The sequence below is a fragment of the Rhamphochromis longiceps genome, linkage group LG16, assembly GCF_057381845.1.
Source record: "Rhamphochromis longiceps isolate RC_006_pf linkage group LG16, R_longiceps_female_GT1.1, whole genome shotgun sequence".
Classification (NCBI taxonomy): domain Eukaryota; kingdom Metazoa; phylum Chordata; class Actinopteri; order Cichliformes; family Cichlidae; genus Rhamphochromis; species Rhamphochromis longiceps.
Genome location: NC_140572.1, coordinates 19257462 through 19276025, shown reverse-complemented (window position 1 = coordinate 19276025; position 18564 = coordinate 19257462). Strand labels below are relative to the sequence as shown.

At 43.5% G+C, this 18564-nt stretch overlaps 1 protein-coding gene across 2 annotated transcripts in view; it reads right to left on the bottom strand.

Annotated features, from left to right (window-relative positions):
* srpx (sushi-repeat containing protein X-linked) overlaps positions 1-18564 on the bottom strand; it is a 28050-nt gene that overhangs the window by 7876 nt on the left and 1610 nt on the right. For both annotated transcript variants that reach the window (XM_085384106.1, XM_085384105.1), the window contains exons 2-4: positions 5401-5457; positions 1570-1758; positions 447-623 (exon numbers count right to left, since the gene is read on the bottom strand). In XM_085384106.1, the coding sequence (XP_085240232.1) occupies positions 447-623; positions 1570-1758; positions 5401-5457 (423 nt within the window). The remainder of the gene's footprint in view (positions 1-446; positions 624-1569; positions 1759-5400; positions 5458-18564) is intronic.

The window sequence follows — 18564 nt, the reverse complement described above, 5'->3', positions numbered from 1 at the left end:
GCCATCTAAAAAATCTTTTAAAGCAATACAAAAAGTAGGATGACTGCAGAGACAAAGATGAATCTTGTGAGGAAAGTGTCCTCACAGATTCAGGTGATGACACTGTCACTGGCTTTAGTTCTGTGACACTATGACACTATGTACAGGTCACAAAGCTGAAAGTCATTTTTAGTTCAGATTGGCGCAAAGAAATGAAACACATTACACACTGGTGACGGTCAAAGTCTGCGTATGTGTCTCTGAGTATAACACACAGAGTTCTAACTTCGCCAAACACTGTATCAGGACAAATAGTAATAGAGATGTATAAGTGAGAGCTGGAGCTGACGGTGTGCCTCTGGCAGCTAATTACTTGTTAGCAGCTTAGAGGCTTCAGTCCTCTGTGGGAGATCAAACTGTACACAAAAGAACAACAACAACAACAACAACAATGCAAACAGTCTTACCAACACAGCTGGGCACTCCTGCACTCCACACCGCGTTGTAGCGGCACGTTGCCGTCTTCTGGCCCTTCAGAGTGAATCCGGGTGAGCAGAAGAACTCACAGCGAGAGTTGAAGTAAGAGCCGTCTGAGCACTTGTAGCCACCATTAATGGGCATATCCAGCTTAGGACAACGGATCTCTGAAAGCAGGGTGAGCTCATTGTCATTGTGGTGCTTGCATGAGGGTTTCATTGCAACAGATGCATTTAAATACTTATACACACACACACTCATGTCTCAGGAGGTGGCAAAGCCTTCAGCTGCCAGACTCCTCTCCTATGGAACGAGCTCCCAGATCAGACTCAGGATGTAGACGCTCTTTCCACAGTTAATGTTTGGTTTGAAACTTTGCTTCTGCTGCAGGTTTGATCCACAAACTTCTTTTGAGTCTGGTTCTCCTGGTTAATGTCTTCCTGTTAAAAAAGGGAGTTTTTTCTCCTAACTGTCACTCACATTGTAGCATCTTTACCTTACAGCGTTGAGTACACTGAACTTGTGAATTGGACCAGTATAAATTAAACTGAACCGAGTTGCTGACGTTTGCATGCATATGCAAATTCCTAAGGAGACAAGTGGCACACAAAAGTATAAAAAAAAAAATCCAACAAACTACATCCCCTAAAGAAGACTGTGATATGTGGTTCAAAGCATATAAAATTTCTACTTCTAGAATCAGGAATGAGCTCTAATCACGCAGGAATCACTTTGACGTGATGCTTTAATGTGCAGCTACAAGCTATCTGGCTGCACTCAGAAACAAAATCTCTCTAGAACAGTCAGTACGGTCTCATTTGCTAAATTTGGGCCGTCCACAAAGCGTGCCTGTGGTCATTTTGGATGACGGCTCTGTTAATAAGATTTGAAGGCTTATAGACAGCTTTGGTTTCTGCAGTTTTTCTGCTGATTGGCAGCTCTGTGGAAGGTTCTGGCTCCAAACAGCGGCATCTCTGGGTTCCCAGTTTGATGATATCCCACCTCCCTTCATCCATTTTGATAAGCATGGCTATAATGCGTGTGTTGAATACATGCATGCATTTAAACAGTGAGAAACACAATGTGTGCGCATGTTCAAGTGGACTTTCTCACCTCGGCAGGCGTAGTTAGAGGACCAGTGTTTGCTCGCCATGCACACCACCTCTGAGCTCTGAGCTTCATATCCCTGCTTGCAGCGGATTTTACACCGTGTCCCCATCACGTTCCTGTAGTGCTCTCCTCTGGGTGTGCGACAGCTCACGTCACCATGTTTAATTTTAATGGGTGCGCACCACGGGGTTCCTAAAAAACAGCAGAACGAGGCACTGACCTTTTCTTCATCGTTTTATCTCATGTCTTTATGGTGTGGCCTTGAGTGACAGACGCTCAGTAACAAGCACTTACCTGTGATCATAGAAGCTTAGAGAGAGACTTCCACTGCCAGAGTGAAAGAACAAAAACCCACCCATCACCTTGAGTACAGGCAGATACAGTGGATTTCTTATTACCTTTTCAGTGACTTCCATTATCCAACAGTCTCATGAGGCAAAGGAGATAGTCTCACTCGAGTAAAAGACTGATAATAATGTGTGTAGAGAGCACTTAAGTTTTTGTGTGTGCGCGTGGTTTCAGAGCGTGAAAGGCACCACACCAAATACAGTCTTTATTAAGAATGCAGCTCTTTTTTATCCTTATCCTTAACTGATTTAGGAATCAAAGTTTATGGTACCCTGGATCCATTATCATCTTTCCCTGATTAGGACTGTTCCTGATGCTGATAAGGATGACCAGGGAAAGTTAAAGTCTCGAAAAATAGTGCCTTAATTAAAGGAAGAGTTTGACTTTCTTGGAGATCTTAGAGAAGACAGTTAAGAAGTCTATTTCAGGTTTTCATATGGAGCTACAGTACTGTGCAAAAGTCTTGAGCCAACTATTATTTCTTTGTATTATGTTTCAAAAGCAGTCTTGAGCAATTTGTCTTTGAACACTGGCTGCTTTTTCACTCATTTTCAGTCCAGTCCTTATACCTGACCATTTCAGATGTATGTTTTTTGTTTGTTTGTTTGTTTGTTTGTTTTGTTAAGCCACTTAAGACTGACCTATAAATTATTCAAACATACAAAGGGCACCAAAAGCAAGGAATGAACCGGTGCTGTGTCTACACATAACAGACAACTTAGCAAAACCATTTTTTTGTTTCTTTAGGCACTTTGTTAATAGCAGCCTGTCATAAAAACACATAATTTGTTTCCATTTCTTTGGTTGAATTGACAAGAAATGCCAAAGATAGCACATCTTGACAGGCATAAAATAGTAATTTTGTCCCAAGAACGTGACTCGCAAAGAGCTATTAGCTGAAAACTTGGCATATTTCTAGGCACTGTGTGCAGTGTGTCCTTAAAGACAGTAAGGACCCAGTGCACATGGTGTGAAGGAAAAAATAAGGAAGTGGCAAAACAATCTACAGCAGATGAACTGTATCTGAAAGTCATGTCCTGAAGAACTAGGAGAAAATACAGCAAAAACCTGTGGGAAAAACATCAGGTAAGTGAGTCGTGACTGGTCCTTTGGGCCAAAGTTGAATCATCATCAAAATGTACAGAGGAGGTCAGGAGAGAGGTACAGCAGTGAATGTCTACATCTGTAAAACTATGGCGTTATTTTTGTGCCACTATTCTGAGCGCACGTAAAAATAAATTGCAGGTACAAGTGTTGCATTTTGAGGAGAAATTTATTATTGAGCAAAGAAAAGCTAAATTTGAGTGAACAAAATTCATTGCTGCGTGCAAAAAATGTATTTCAGTGTTTGCTATTATCCATACACACGCACACAATAGCAGCCCCTGTCGCTCAGTTTTTGCACTTGCGCTCGCTCGCAATGTGTTGCTCGCGCTCTCAACATTTCGGAGCAGCATTTTGGCAGTCGTGTTGGAGATCGTGTCTGTCTTATTTATCAGTCATGTATTGGCCTCCCCAATACATGACTGGACCTCAATGGCAGTGTGGGATTATCTAGACTGAAAACAGAACAAAAGGCAGCCAACATCCAAATAAGAGCTTTGAATGTCCTTCAAGAAGAAAGTATATCTAAGTGATTTCAGGCTGTGCTGAAGAATAAAGGTGGTCGTACCAAATATCGATTTTTAAACTTGTTTGAATTGTACAAACTCAGTTTTTGCCTCATATATTTTCCATGTATGTTTACATATGTTTCAATCATTCATTACATCCATTTTCCATTTTTCTAGCAAAGTATAAGGAATTGAGGAATTACTACTACAAGACTTTTTGCACAGTGCTGCACTTTCAGTGACTCCGCATAAGCTAAACTCTGCAGACTGAATTCAGTGTTCACTTCTGATAGATTCGTTTATTAAAGAGACTGAATCAATCTTCTAATCTTCTCAACAAACTTAAAGTAAGAAAGAAAGTATTTCTTTAAAAAAAAAAATCAAACTATTCCTTTGAGATCTTTGCTTGAAATTGCACATTTCAACTCGCTTCCTCACAGAGTGGATAGCTGCCCATCTCTGTGATGCTTGTGTAAAATTTCTTGAATGTTGCCAAATTTAAGGGGCCACAAGGTTCTTATTCCAATACAGGAAAATCAAAATCTGCAGTTTATTTCCTGCTGGCTCTAGTTGAACATTGAGCCTGCAGACCACCACAAACACACAGAGGAGAATACACACAAGCTCAGGCTTACTTCCAGGTGGAGTCAAAATGAGTTTTCATTACACAGCAAACCACCCTTGCTCCTTCTCTCTGTGCTGGTGTGTGTGTTGGCAAAACTTCCACAGCCAACGAGTAAGAGAAAATATTATATCTGAGCTTTTACTCGAGGGGAGAGTGCGGTTTGGCCGGGATGATAATGTTCCGTGTCTAACTGACCCTAGATTTAAAATGGGAAGCTACTTTGACGTAACAGTGTCAGTTTACAAAACTGGCTGAATGAGCTGGTGTTGAATTAATGGAGGAACTGAAATGAGTTCAGCTATTTTTGTTCAAGCTAAACAATTTTTTAGTATTTTATCGAAAATTTTATCCTGTGAAATTCTTGCCTCAATTTAAACTTGGGTGTATACACTATCTGACCACTTCATTAGGTACACATTGCTGTGTATTCGGCCTTCAGAATTACTTTAATTCTTCATGGCAGAGATTCAACAAGGTGCTGGAGACATTCCTCAGAGATTTTGATCCATATTGACATGATAGCCTCACACATGCATGATGAGAATCTCCCATTCTACCACATCCCAAAGCTGCTCTTTTGGTTTGTGGAGGCCATTTGAGTAGTAGTTACGCCACCAACAGTAGCATGAACCACTGATACATTACAGGATGGATCCATGCTTCCGTGTGGCTTACACCATCTGAATGTTACAACAGAAATTGAGACTCATCAGACCAGGCAACATTTTTTCAATCCGCTTCCTGTTTTCTGAGAGGAATGGCATCTTCTGCTGCTGTAGCCCAGCTGCTCTTATGCATGCCTTATTTATAATGAGTGGTTTCCATTTTTGCCCAGGAAACTGAATATTTTCTCTTTTTTCGATCACTCTCTGTAAACCCTAGAGATGGTTGTCTAGAGAAAAGCCCAGTAGATCATCAGTTTCTGAAATCTTCAACAATACCCAACAACCACGCTACATTTAAAGTCACTTAAATCCCTTTTCTTCCCCATTCAGATGCTCAGTTTGAACTTCAGGGGGTCATGTTTACCATGTTTAGATTCACTGAGTTCCACCCATATGATTGCATTATTGCACAGCTGAATAGGTGTATCTAACAAAGTGGCTGGTGAGTGTACTTTCTTAACTATAGTGCATTAATTGTCTACTTCTAATGTAAAAACGTCTTGAATTCAAATGCGAGTTAAGTTTAAACTGATCCTGTATGTCTGCGTGCATGCTGTGGCAGTGACAAACCAAGTGTCGTTACCTCTATAGGTATGAGAATACCAGTCCTCGTCGTCTCCGTAGGCGTACCGTCCTGACCCTGGGGGTAAAAGAAAGCAAGAAAAAAGCAACTAATACAATGAAGAGCTACGTTTATGTTGGGCAATGTTTGAAAGCTTTGTCCTGAGCTGACCTGCAGGGCTTTTATCCGCCCTGCAAAACAGCACCAAGAACAGCCTAAAAGTATTGCTCAACTTCATCTAATCCAGATACCACGGGTGGGAGTAATCAGAATCCACTGGACAGAACACATGCAAGAAGAATAAGTAAGTCCCAAAAGATCTCTGTTTTCCAGTTGGCTTGGAAAAACAAATCTTTTTAACACAGGGATACACTCTGTGATCCTCATTTGAAACGTTTTGCTACAAAACAGCTCCTAAACATATACCCACCATAGCCATCGATATTGTGTCATCTTTAGCAGTGACACATTACTGAGAAAACATGAAAAAAAAAAGCTGAAATGTGACACATCATTGAGAGGCACTCACAGCCAATCTGTGAGGAGCCAGGGGGATTCATCTAGGAAAGAGGATGAAGGGATAGGGAAGATAGAGCAGGCCTGGAGCTAATAAAGCTGAGAGGAAATGAGTAAGGATGGGGTTAAAGAAGCAGGAATAAAACTGGCTCAGAGACGTTATGAAGCCCGGCGTGAATGTGTTCTCTGTTCAGGGTCCACAAAGGAGGAGTGTTCAGACCTCCTTCAGCACCGTATATCGGCCACATGTCAGTCAATGAGCCTGTAGAAAACCCCTGTGATTTGTGTATATAGACTGTTCCACGGACCCCCTCTAACCACTGCTAAGATGGTACATTCCTCCCATCCCTTGTTTGTATTTGCGCTGGTCCACCTTGATAGCGCTGGTGGAGCTGGGCTGTTGTACTGAACATGTGTAGTGCGTGTGCGTGAATGATAAGTAAGTGCCTTGTATTTGTTTGTTCTATGGTTGTAACTTATCATATACTTAGCTATGTACATTGGGTGATGCTTAGTAGAGTTTTCCAGCTGTTCGTGTAGCCACGAGACACTGTATATTCACGCTGATTTGACCAAAATGGCGCTACCCTTGTGAACTGAGCTGCCCAAAGTAAAGATGGAGTCTATCCCTGTGCAGCAGCCCATTTGTGTCCACCAGGGGGTGGTGTTTAGTCATTTCTGTTCAACCCTTTCTGTATTATTTAGACCAGTTTGGTTGACTTTAATTGTTTGCTAATTGTAATTTCTGTTATTTTACAGAACCACACACACATATACATATACTCACACGAATTCACTTCTGGAGATGTTTGGATTAAAAGAACCCTAATTATCATTGCTGTGGACCCTCTCTTTCATCATATAAGTCACCTGTGCCTTCTGACCGAGGATAGGAAAATCCTGCTGTAATTTGCCAGTCTATTAAGCACACACATGTCCAGTTCAAGTGGTCCTTCGAGCCGGATTAATTACAGCATTTCCTAACATGGCGACATCCCGATATGATGAAGAACAACAAGGTGCCCGGCAAAGGAGACCACATAGGGCTCCAAGATATCTGGATGACTTCATCTGGACCTATCTCCCACAGCCGACTAACCCAGTTCCACCGAACACTAACGCAGCTACTCCAATACACCAAATCGCTGGCATCGATGGCTCACCAGAGATGGAGAGAATAAGGAGGATGGAGCAGTGTGTTACCCAGGTACAGGAGCAGATGAGGGAGATACAGAGCGCTATACAAGTGTCTTTGAACTTTGGCCAAAGAACCCCCCAAGTACAGTTACAAACCCAGGTCCGGAGCCATAGTATGCCTTTACTAACTGTGGATAATAATCCTACACAAGCTCCTCCTATGGGCGGACTAGAAAACATCCCTCCCATATCTCCAGTAATACCTAGCCCTCAGTTTCATACTGTACAGCAGACCTCCCCTTCCACAGCTCATCATGTTGATAACCCTCAAATATTACAGTCAACAGCTCCTACTCTCCCTGTTAACCGACCTATTCCTCAGTCCCCTCCATACGTCCACTCTTCTATGCCATCAGCTGCTCAGCCAACACCAGTGGTACCCCGGTCTGCATTTACAGCAACAGAACAGCCACATCCTCCCTGGTATCAGCAAAGAGACCTGAACTGGCAGTCATCAACCCCACAGTGGTCTGTGCCACACAGTGCTGCTCAGTTTAGTATCCCTGGCACTATGCAGTACCCTGTCACGCTGCCGCCTGGCATGCCCTCTCCAGGCTATCCGCTTTGGACTTCAGGCCCACCTCTCAGTCAGCCATACGTTACACCAGTGCTGCCACCTGCTGTTAGCTCACAGTATACCTATCGGCATCCTGCTCCAGCTGCACCTGTCAGTTCACAGCATGATGTAATTCAGAGCATCCCACAACACTCCTCATCTCTGCTTTCCTCTCAGAGACCGAACTTGATGGAGATGGCTATTTCCTCTTCTTATGGCATCCCAAAACCCAACCTGATCCGCTTCACCACAGGAAAAGAGAGTGATTTCCTGCTACTGAAGAAAGGTCTGGATGGAGTTTTGGGACCACACCCACACCTGTCTGAGGATTACAAATTCCAAGTACTTCTGGATCATCTAAAGTTTCCTCCTGCGTTTCAGCTTGCAAAGAGGTATGTGCATGACACTATGCCCTTCAGTAAAGCAATGCAGGCTCTACAGCAGCGCTATGGACAACCACGCCAATTAGTCCAAGGTGAAATTAACAACATTTTGAGAGCTCCCACAGTGAAAGCTGGAGATGCACAGGGGTTTGAAGACTTTGCTCTATCAGTTAGTAGTTTGGTGGGACTACTAAACTCCATGGAAGGAGCTGCTAAGAGCGAACTAGAGTGTGGTTCCCATGTGGACAGGCTTTTGAGTAAACTCCCCTTCTCCTATCAAGACAGTTTTGCTGAATATTGTCTTGCAAAGGGCATCTTGCGGAGTGACTCAGCTAACACCTATACTCTCCCTGACTTTGCACAGTGGTTGGAGAGGAAGTCACAGGCCATACAGATATCACGAAGGGCTACAGAAAGCTACATATCTGATAAACCCCGCTCAGATCGTAGAGACAAGTCATCACGACCATTAAAGACATCCTCATCAGTCTACTATGGCACTGACAAGCCTACAACACCGACGGCTAATACCACTTCAGCCCTACTGACAGTAAAGAACCTATGAAAGGGAAGAAAAGAGAGAAATTTAAGCCCTACTGCCCCTTCTGTAGCAGTACAGAACATTACTTGAGTTCCTGTTCTGACTTCAGTAAGCTGAGTACTACACAGATTATTACATGGATTAATGACAATAAGAGATGCTGGAGATGTGGTTGGAGTCACCAGCCTGACAGTTGCAATCTGAAGAAACCTTGTGCCACCTGTGGAGAACAACACCTGCAGATCCTTCATGAAGCTGCCTCTCGCCCAAACAAGAGTATCCTGACATTGAGTACAGCCTCCAGCATGGTGTATTTGGACCAAGTCACTCATTCAGGCAGAGTCATGCTTAAAGTGGTCCCAGTTACCCTCCACAACAATGGGCGATCTCTGTCCACCTATGCCATTCTTGACGATGGATCAGAGCGGACTATTGTTTTATCTGCAGCGGTTCATTACCTGCAATTAAATATCACAGAGGAGTCCCTCAAACTACGAACCATCAGGCAGGAGGTGTCACAGTTACAAGGCGCATCGGTTTCTTTTGAACTGAGTGCACCCAGCTCTCCCCAAATCAAACATCACATCAGACGTGTCTTCACTGCTAAAGAACTTAATCTGGCAAAACAATCCTGCCCAGTGGACATACTCCGTCAGAGATATCCACATCTGGCCGACGTTCCCATCAAAGCATTTAAGGATGTGCAGCCTATGCTTCTTATAGGCTCAGATAATGTCCAGCTCATCACCCCTCTGTCACCTGTCAAAGTCGGTCCACTAGGCAGCCCTGTTGCTGTCAACACTAACCTCGGTTGGGCCATCCAGGGACCAGCTACCTTTCTACATCTACCTACTGAAGCTTCATGTCTGCACACATCCCTGTTACCATCTCCTTCTCAAGCGTTAAGACAGAACGTTGAGAAGCTGTGGCAGTTAGATGTGCTCCCCTTTCGATCAGAGAAAGAGGTAACTCGCTCTAAACAAGACAAAGAGGCACTGGAGTTACTGCAGAAAACCACAGAACGTGTACAGGTGGATGGAGTAGCTCGTTATGCTACTCCTCTGCTCCGCCGCAGAGACTCCACTAAACTACGAACTGACCATGACGCAGTGATGGCTCTCCTTCGGTCCACAGAGAAGCGCCTGATTAAAGATCCTGATCTAGCGGCTGTGTACAATGCAGAAATACACAAACTGGAACAAGCAGGTTATGTAAGAAAACTCACTCCTGAAGAGGCAAACCTCACAGATGAATCCTGGTTCATTCCCCATCATATTGTGCATCATAACAATAAGCCTAGGATAGTTTTCAACTGTTCCTTCCAATACAGGCAAGACTGTCTTAACGATCAGCTGCTACCAGGTCCAACTCTCGGTCCATCCTTAATAGGTGTCCTGTTGAGATTTAGGGAGCACCCTGTTGCTGTGAGTGGGGACATACGAGGTATGTTCCATCAGGTGCGGCTTCTTCCGCATGACCGGCCCCTGCTGAGATTCGTGTGGAGAGATATGGAAAGAGATCGGAGCCTGGACATTTATGAGTGGTGTGTCCTGCCCTTTGGAACCACATGCAGCCCCTGTTGTGCCACGTATGCCCTTCAGCGCCATGTGCAGGATCATAAAGATGGCAATGAACAAGTACTAGACTCAGTGCTGCGCTCATTTTATGTCGATAACTGTTTGCAATCTCTGCCCTTTGCTTTGCAGGCACGACCACTTGTCGATAACATCAGAGAGTTGCTATCTACTGGTGGTTTCGAAATCCGACAGTGGGCAAGTAACTACCCAGAGGCCATTGCTCATCTCCCCTCTGAAGCAAAGTCCCCTACCTGCGAGCTGTGGTTGACTGAACACCAACCAGATCCCCAAGAACCAACTTTAGGCTTGGCATGGCACTGCTCCACAGACCAGATTGCCTACAGATGTCGGCCAGTGGTTCCTCAGGAGTCAACCATGAGAAATATCTACAGCATCCTCGCCTCTCAATACGACCCACTGGGCTTCATCATCCCCTTCACGACCCGGGCAAAGGTTATTGTTCAACGTCTGTGGCAGAATGACAGGAACTGGGATGATCCCATCGAGGGCGAGTTACTCCAGCGGTGGCAAGAGTGGGTGAGTGAGTTACAGTATCTACAAGAAATCTGTCTGCCTAGATGCTACATAGCCCCAGCAACCCAAGAGGGAACTTTCCAGCTGCATGTATTCTGTGATGCGTCAGAGAGTGCTTACGGAGCAGTGACATATTTGAGATTTAAATCGGCAGAACATGAGGTCCACACTGCCTTTATCATGGCCAGATCACGTGTAGCTCCCCGCAAGAAACTGTCAATTCCCCGTTTAGAGCTGTGTGCTGTACTGGCTGGGGCACAACTGTCTAGACTCCTCCTCAGTGAGCTTACTCTGCCCATTAGTGAGACTACTTTATGGACCGATTCTACCACTGTGTTGAACTGGATCCAGTCCGAGTCCTGTCACTATAAAGTGTTTGTAGGTACTCGTATTGCCGAAATACAGGAGCTGACTGAGGCCGCCAGCTGGAGGTATGTCCCCTCGGCTTTGAACCCAGCAGATGACATCACCCGGGGAAAACCATTACGTGAGCTGTCAAAACCTAGCCAGTGGATGGATGGGCCCCCCTTCCTGAGACAAGCATCTGAGCAGTGGCCAGCACGACCTACTGTGAGTACAGACACTGAAGATAATACTGAGTTAAAGAAATCAGCTTTCTGTGCCTATGTCACTACAGATTTGGCACAGTCTGATCCTGCATACAACACCTGGGCTGATTTGGTGCAGGCCACCCACCTGTCTTCTCACGGGGCGGCTGGCCTCCCTATGTCAGCAGCACAACGACTAGAGACAGAAGTTCAAATTCTCAAACAGGCGCAACAAGAAAGCTTCCCTGTTGAAGTACACACCCTTAAATCTGGGAAAGAGGTGTACAAAGACAGCAGACTGAGCAACCTTTCTCCCGAATATGACAGTCAGCTTGGCCTCATACGAGTAGGTGGACGCCTCCGGCGAGCAGAGCAGATGGATGTTGATACTCTGCATCCTATCGTGTTGTCACCAGACCATCCTACTACTCAGCTCATCATCAAAGACTATGATACACGTCTCCTGCATCCTGGCCCAGAACGTGTCTTTGCCGAATTGAGACGCAGGTATTGGATTTTAAGAGGCAGACAGGCCATAAGGAAGCATCAGTATCGCTGTTTGGAGTGTAAGAAGTGGAGAGCCAAGCCTGTTTCACCGAAGATGTCTGATCTCCCTGCTACCCGCTTGCGATTAAATCAGCCGCCATTCTGGTCCACAGGAATTGACTGTTTTGGCCCTTTCACTATAAAGATAGGCAGGAGACAAGAAAAACGGTGGGGCATTATATTTAAATGCCTTACGACCCGCTGCATTCACCTCGACCTTCTCACTGGTATGGACACTGACTCCTTTCTCATGGCTCTGCGCAGATTTATTGCTCGAAGAGGAAAACCCTTTGAAATACTGAGTGATCAGGGCACCAATTTCAGAGGAGGAGACAGAGAGCTGCAGGAGGCATTCAAAGTGATGGAGCCACGACTGCAGGAGAAGCTCAGTGAACAGAGCATCACTTTCCACTTCAACCCTCCGCATGCTCCACATTTTGGGGGAGCCTGGGAACGGGAGATCCGTTCAGTCAAATCTGCACTTCAAGTTGCCCTCAAAGGTCAAGCGGTGCCAGAGGATTTGTTGCTTACTGTTCTTATTGAAGTAGAGGGCATACTTAATTCCAAGCCACTGGGATACGTTTCCTCGGATATTGCAGATGTTGACCCGATCACGCCAAATATGTTGCTCATGGGGCGGCGCGATGCTTCCCTTCCCCAGGCAGTATATGGCACCAGAGAAGAACTTGGAAGGCGAAAATGGCGTCACAGCCAAGTCATAGCGGACCGGTTCTGGACTCAGTTCATTCAGCGCTACCTGCCTGGACTGCAGCCTCGTCAGAAGTGGAACCAGACTACTCCACCCTTGAAAGTGGGACAGACTGTCATGGTGGCGGACTATCAGCTCCCACGGGCTTCCTGGCCCGTAGGACAGGTAACACAGGTGTTTCCCAGCCCGGATGGACAGGTGCGAGTAGCTGAAGTCGCTATTGGGGAACATAAATACCAACGGCCTGTGTCAAAACTTATCATTTTACCTAAACTGTCAGCTGAATGTCCTTAGTTATATTCACATGGGTTTTTGATGTTTACTAATGTGCTATACACATTAGGGGGCGGCTGTAGAAAACCCCTGTGATTTGTGTATATAGACTGTTCCACGGACCCCCTCTAACCACTGCTAAGATGGTACATTCCTCCCATCCCTTGTTTGTATTTGCGCTGGTCCACCTTGATAGCGCTGGTGGAGCTGGGCTGTTGTACTGAACATGTGTAGTGCGTGTGCGTGAATGATAAGTAAGTGCCTTGTATTTGTTTGTTCTATGGTTGTAACTTATCATATACTTAGCTATGTACATTGGGTGATGCTTAGTAGAGTTTTCCAGCTGTTCGTGTAGCCACGAGACACTGTATATTCACGCTGATTTGACCAAAATGGCGCTACCCTTGTGAACTGAGCTGCCCAAAGTAAAGATGGAGTCTATCCCTGTGCAGCAGCCCATTTGTGTCCACCAGGGGGTGGTGTTTAGTCATTTCTGTTCAACCCTTTCTGTATTATTTAGACCAGTTTGGTTGACTTTAATTGTTTGCTAATTGTAATTTCTGTTATTTTACAGAACCACACACACATATACATATACTCACACGAATTCACTTCTGGAGATGTTTGGATTAAAAGAACCCTAATTATCATTGCTGTGGACCCTCTCTTTCATCATATAAGTCACCTGTGCCTTCTGACCGAGGATAGGAAAATCCTGCTGTAATTTGCCAGTCTATTAAGCACACACATGTCCAGTTCAGAGCCCAAGATAAAAATCACCAGTAGCTACCACTCCTTCTTCCTCAGCGTGGTTTTTCTGTCAGTCTAACAAATGCTGTCTGGGCGAAAATGCTGCAAGTCATATAGCACACAGTTACACACATGCACACACACAACAAGCTTTGAGGTTTCAGCATTCAGATCACACAGCATCGACTGCACAGAGCAAACCCACATACTGAGTGAGTCAGATTTAGCTGTCTAATGGGAAAACTTAAGTGTCTGCTTCTTAATGGGGCGAGGGAGGGAGGAAAGAAAGTTATGGAAAACCAATTACAGGTGTGTCTGTGTGTCTCTGTGTGTGTGTTTCAGCATTATAGTGAACACTAGTTAGAACCACATACACCGTCAAAGTTATCAGCTCTGAAGGAATTTGCAGCAACTGCAAACAAACAGGATGTGATCATTTACACTGTGATGCAACTGGCACTCATAACCCTATTTTTGTGCTTTTTATGGGTAGACTTAAAGATACGTTCATTTATAGAGAATTTGAAGGACTTGTGCATTTGTTAACGTTATCTAACTGATTAGAACCTCGCTGTTTACTAGATTACTAGTTCAGTTTGCAAGACATGCAAAAAACGTGTTTTTACGACTATCAGTTAAAATGTAATTGCTGTGAATCAAAAGGTAGGAAAAGCAGTGCATTTGACACCGTTGCTAGAGCTGTGTTTACAAAAAGAAATAAAAATCATCACTGGATCCTTTTTCACTTTTACTGTGGAGTAATGTACCAAGATGGAGCAGTTACAGTGAGAAATTGCTTGCACTTTGCATAACAAGAAATCTGCTAATTAAATGTTGGGAAAAAAGCAATTATTCACAGACTTATTTATTAAAACAGGTTGTTTTTTCACCAGTTATTAGAAAAGTAGCTGCCTAAGGGGTGCCAGGAGAAAGCCTCTTCTCTAAAAAGAACATGGCAGCACAGCTTAGTTTTGTAAAGCTGCACAAAGAAAAAGACTTCTGGAACAGTGTCAGCTGGACTGTTAAGACCAAAGTTAAGATGTTTGGCCTTAATCCACTGAGCCACGTTTAGTGGATCCATCCACGCGTTTGTGTTGTTTATGCCAAACTCTGATCCATGCAGAGCTGAGTGATTCCCTTTGGGTTTCCTAACACACATAAACAGGCTTTAATACAATAATCTTACTCATCTTTAACACCTTTTTTAAAAAATTGAGTTCCCATTCCTTCTGCAGTTTTAACATTAGTGAGCTAATTTATTCAGTCACCCTTTATCTTCCTGAGTTTTACTTCATTTAATCCATTTTGTTCTAAATTGTGTTTTTTTTGGTAACTGCAGTGTGAGAGTTTCAAAGCTTGTGACATAAATAAAGTGCATTCTATCGTATTCTATAAAAATGTGATCACTGTTTTACAGCCACTCATTTTTCACTGGCTGCATGTTATCAGAATGGGTCAGTGTGTCTGACATGATCACTGAAGTTGTTGTAATAACACAGTTTGCCTTACTAAAACCACAGACAATATAAAAGATAGATGTAGCTTCATAGTCGGAAAAGTGAAGCCACGAAGTGCCTTAAATTTGCATTCTTTATGTGGCCACCAGGGGGCAGTGCTTGTGGCTGCAAAAATGCTCCCTGTCCTATTGAACTGTGTGAACTTTTCTGCTGAGTTTATTCACCCAGTTGCTAATTTTGGTTCATACTGAATTAAAAAATAAAGTCTCCTTTCTAAATCTTGGTCATTCTATATTTTAGAAATGAGGATAATTTTGGGTGCTGGAGACATTCCTCAGAGATGTCTTACATAATGATTTGTGATTGGCAAGGTGTTAGCAAGTGAGCATGCAGTTTCACAGTCATCCCACCTCTGGACACAGGAGGGTAATGAGACACAGGTGAAACCAGTAAGGGCACAAGTGAAAGGAAAGCTAAAGACAAATGTGTATCTGAACTTTACAGGAAATACCAGGAAAGGCTGGGAAACTTAAAACAAATGGATAAAATAACCTAAATAACTAAGAGAATGAAAATAAGTTAAAAGCTTCACAATAATCCAAAAACAACTAACAAATCATAAAAACAATGAGACCATGACAAGTCATGCACATCACTACTTTTCATAAGCTTAAGGTAAAAAAAAAACATTTGCCTCACTGTGTAACTTATCCTTATCATTCACAACTAAAACAGCCAACATGTGTAATAAAGATCAATAAAACAAACAGAAATGCTCCTCTCAGTATAAAAAAACGCTTTATGTAACACTTTTGTAGCTTGGTGTTACCCAAGAGTGTGTTATGGTGTTTCTCATTCACCCATTCAGAAACACTCACACACCAAGGTGGTCACCTGCCACCAGGAGCGACCTTGGTTTAAGAACAGCCTCAGTCTAAGGACACCTCACCAAAAGCTGCATCTTTCAGCTATATTGGCTAAAAGAATAATAATTTTCTTTAAAATGGGATCAGATACAAAATCCATGATGAATGATAATCTCACCACCAGGTGAGGTACAACAGCCATAAATCTTAGTCGAGCCGATCAATAGCCTCTCCCCAAACTCAATTATTAATCTCTCTATAATTAAATAAGATGAAACGCTGTTGTGCCACACTGGCCTGCAGGGAACAAATATTTAATCCTTCCCACTCTCTAAAAATGCTTAGCACACATGTAACTTATTCATCCACTTTGTTTACACGCTGCAGAAACCAATTTGGGTCTTGGCTCTGTAATAAACAAAAGCAACTAAACAAAAGCATTGGAGCTCAGATATTCATCTTCAAAGAACAAATAACTTTTTCTTATATTGTTTACTTTTGGAGTAGACTTTTTTTTTTTTATCTTTAGACAAACAAGCAGCCATGAAGGACGGAGGGCACACAAGGATGCTCAGAGCAGCGTGAACTCTCCCATCACTGATGTCTCCATCTGCAGCTCTCAACAGCTGCTGATACCTTTCTCACCCATAGGTGGGACAGATTTGATTGGATCACAGCAGCTACGCAGCTGGAATAAATGGACTGGGTCTGGCTTGTGCTTGTTGATGAGAGAGCTCCACATTCAAAGGATTTCAAAACAGGGATTGAGCGATCTGAGACTTTCCTTCATTTATATTTAACGAATCTGTCAACGCGATGAGGAGGGGATCGGCAGCCAGCATCATCTTCCTGTCCATCTCCCTTACTTCAAAGGAGTTGTCAGTGTTAACAGTGCAGGAACGGCAGGAGCTTGCCTTCCTGAGAAACCTCTGGGAGTGAATATGCTTTAAATTACAGAGCCTGATTCTCCAATTAGCTGTTCTCTGCAGGCCTGTAATACAAACCGTCATTATGTGGAAGAAGCTCTTTTCCGGTAAATGTGGAATCGTGGCTGCAGGCTACCAGAGGGGAAGAATAATAAATAAAATGCGCTGTCATTTCTGTAGAACTCAATTCAAAACGCCACGATTACAAACTTACATAATTCCCTTTTTTCTGCACTAATGACTTGTGTCTCACTTACACTCACGTCTGCTTTGCTTTTCTCATTACATCAGCAGTTTCTGACCCTGAGGAGCAAACTGCTCCGGGTTTCATCTCCATTACCTTACATAGAGGTACAGTGTTACACCCTACAACCCACCACAGCGAGTGAAAACCTATTAAGGAAAGTAAACTCGCCTAAGTGCTCTCAACTGATGACGCCTTGATGCATCTGGTTTGTGTGTCTCGTGTAAAAGCAAATACTTATATCCAGTAAAACCTCTGTAGGTACTAGCCAAGCAGGATGAAGCACTTCATCACCTGAGAGATACAAAATAACTACAAGCTGTTGGCAGCTGAGGTGTTTGACTCATTCAGTTAGTGTTCACCAGGTTCACTGCTAGAAACCAATCATTCCACACTGGGTCTTTATTTAGCATCTGTTTGTCCATTCGTAAAGCAGAGACAATCAATATTTCTGCATCAACAATGGGTCGGATGGACCCCAGGAAGGATAGTGAACACTAAGGGGGGATGTGGGGAACACTGCAGTTTCTCCTGTTTTAGTGTTTCAGTTCACTCAACATTTTCAGAGGAAGGCAACAATTTTTAGAGAAACATTTGATCAGCACCACACAGACACATGCCATTCAAATGGATGTATGCATCATGTATCTTCAGGATTCACAGTCCAAAATAATCTGCATTTATCTTAAAGTGACCATTGTTGCAGCCCTTCATTTCATCCACCTTCTCAGACAAGCTGTTGTCCCTCATAAACAGCAGAGCGATAGACCCATACATCGATATCCGGTGATTTAAAAACATAACAGAGTGATATTTAGACACACGAAACAGATTTCTCTAAAATTTCTCAAACATGTGTTTCTCTCGTCACTTCTTTACTCTTGATTTTAGGTTATTGGCTGTTATAAATGCTGATGCCATTATACTGACAAACAGCTAATACTGGCTCATATATCAGTCCAGCCAGTATTGCTCGGACTCTAATAACCACCAGGCTTGGATATCAGTTTAGTGGGAGAACTGTGTTCCTGAGATGACCTCATGAAAAGTTCGTGAGAGTTTGCAGACAAGACGGCATCTTCAGGGCAAACTATACTGACCACTGCGATCTGCTAGCAACGAAAGCAATCAAAAAGAGGTTTTTGTTGCAGCATCTTTGCAACCAATTTCACAGCCAAGAACTACTCAGGCACACTTCACCTTAGCGACTGGAGGTAGCCAAGGGCCCGTCTCACACTGCTTATTAACTTATAGATTGAACTTATTGAGTTCACTCTATTAATCCTTACAAATATGGTTTTAGTACATCATGGCTACAAGTGAATAATGAAGACTTCATTGAACATTTTGTAAATCCTCCTGCTGCTTTCTCTTTGAGCCACATGCAAACACCTCTAATAACACTTCAGTCTAAAACTAGCTACCCATTAACCAGAAAGGCATTTGGAAAGTGCATCCTTCACCAAGGTCAATATCCCTGTATTGCAATGAAGAACGTGAACCAGATCCACCCTCAACTCAAATATTGTGGATCCTGGATGGTAAATTTAAGAAAATTCTAA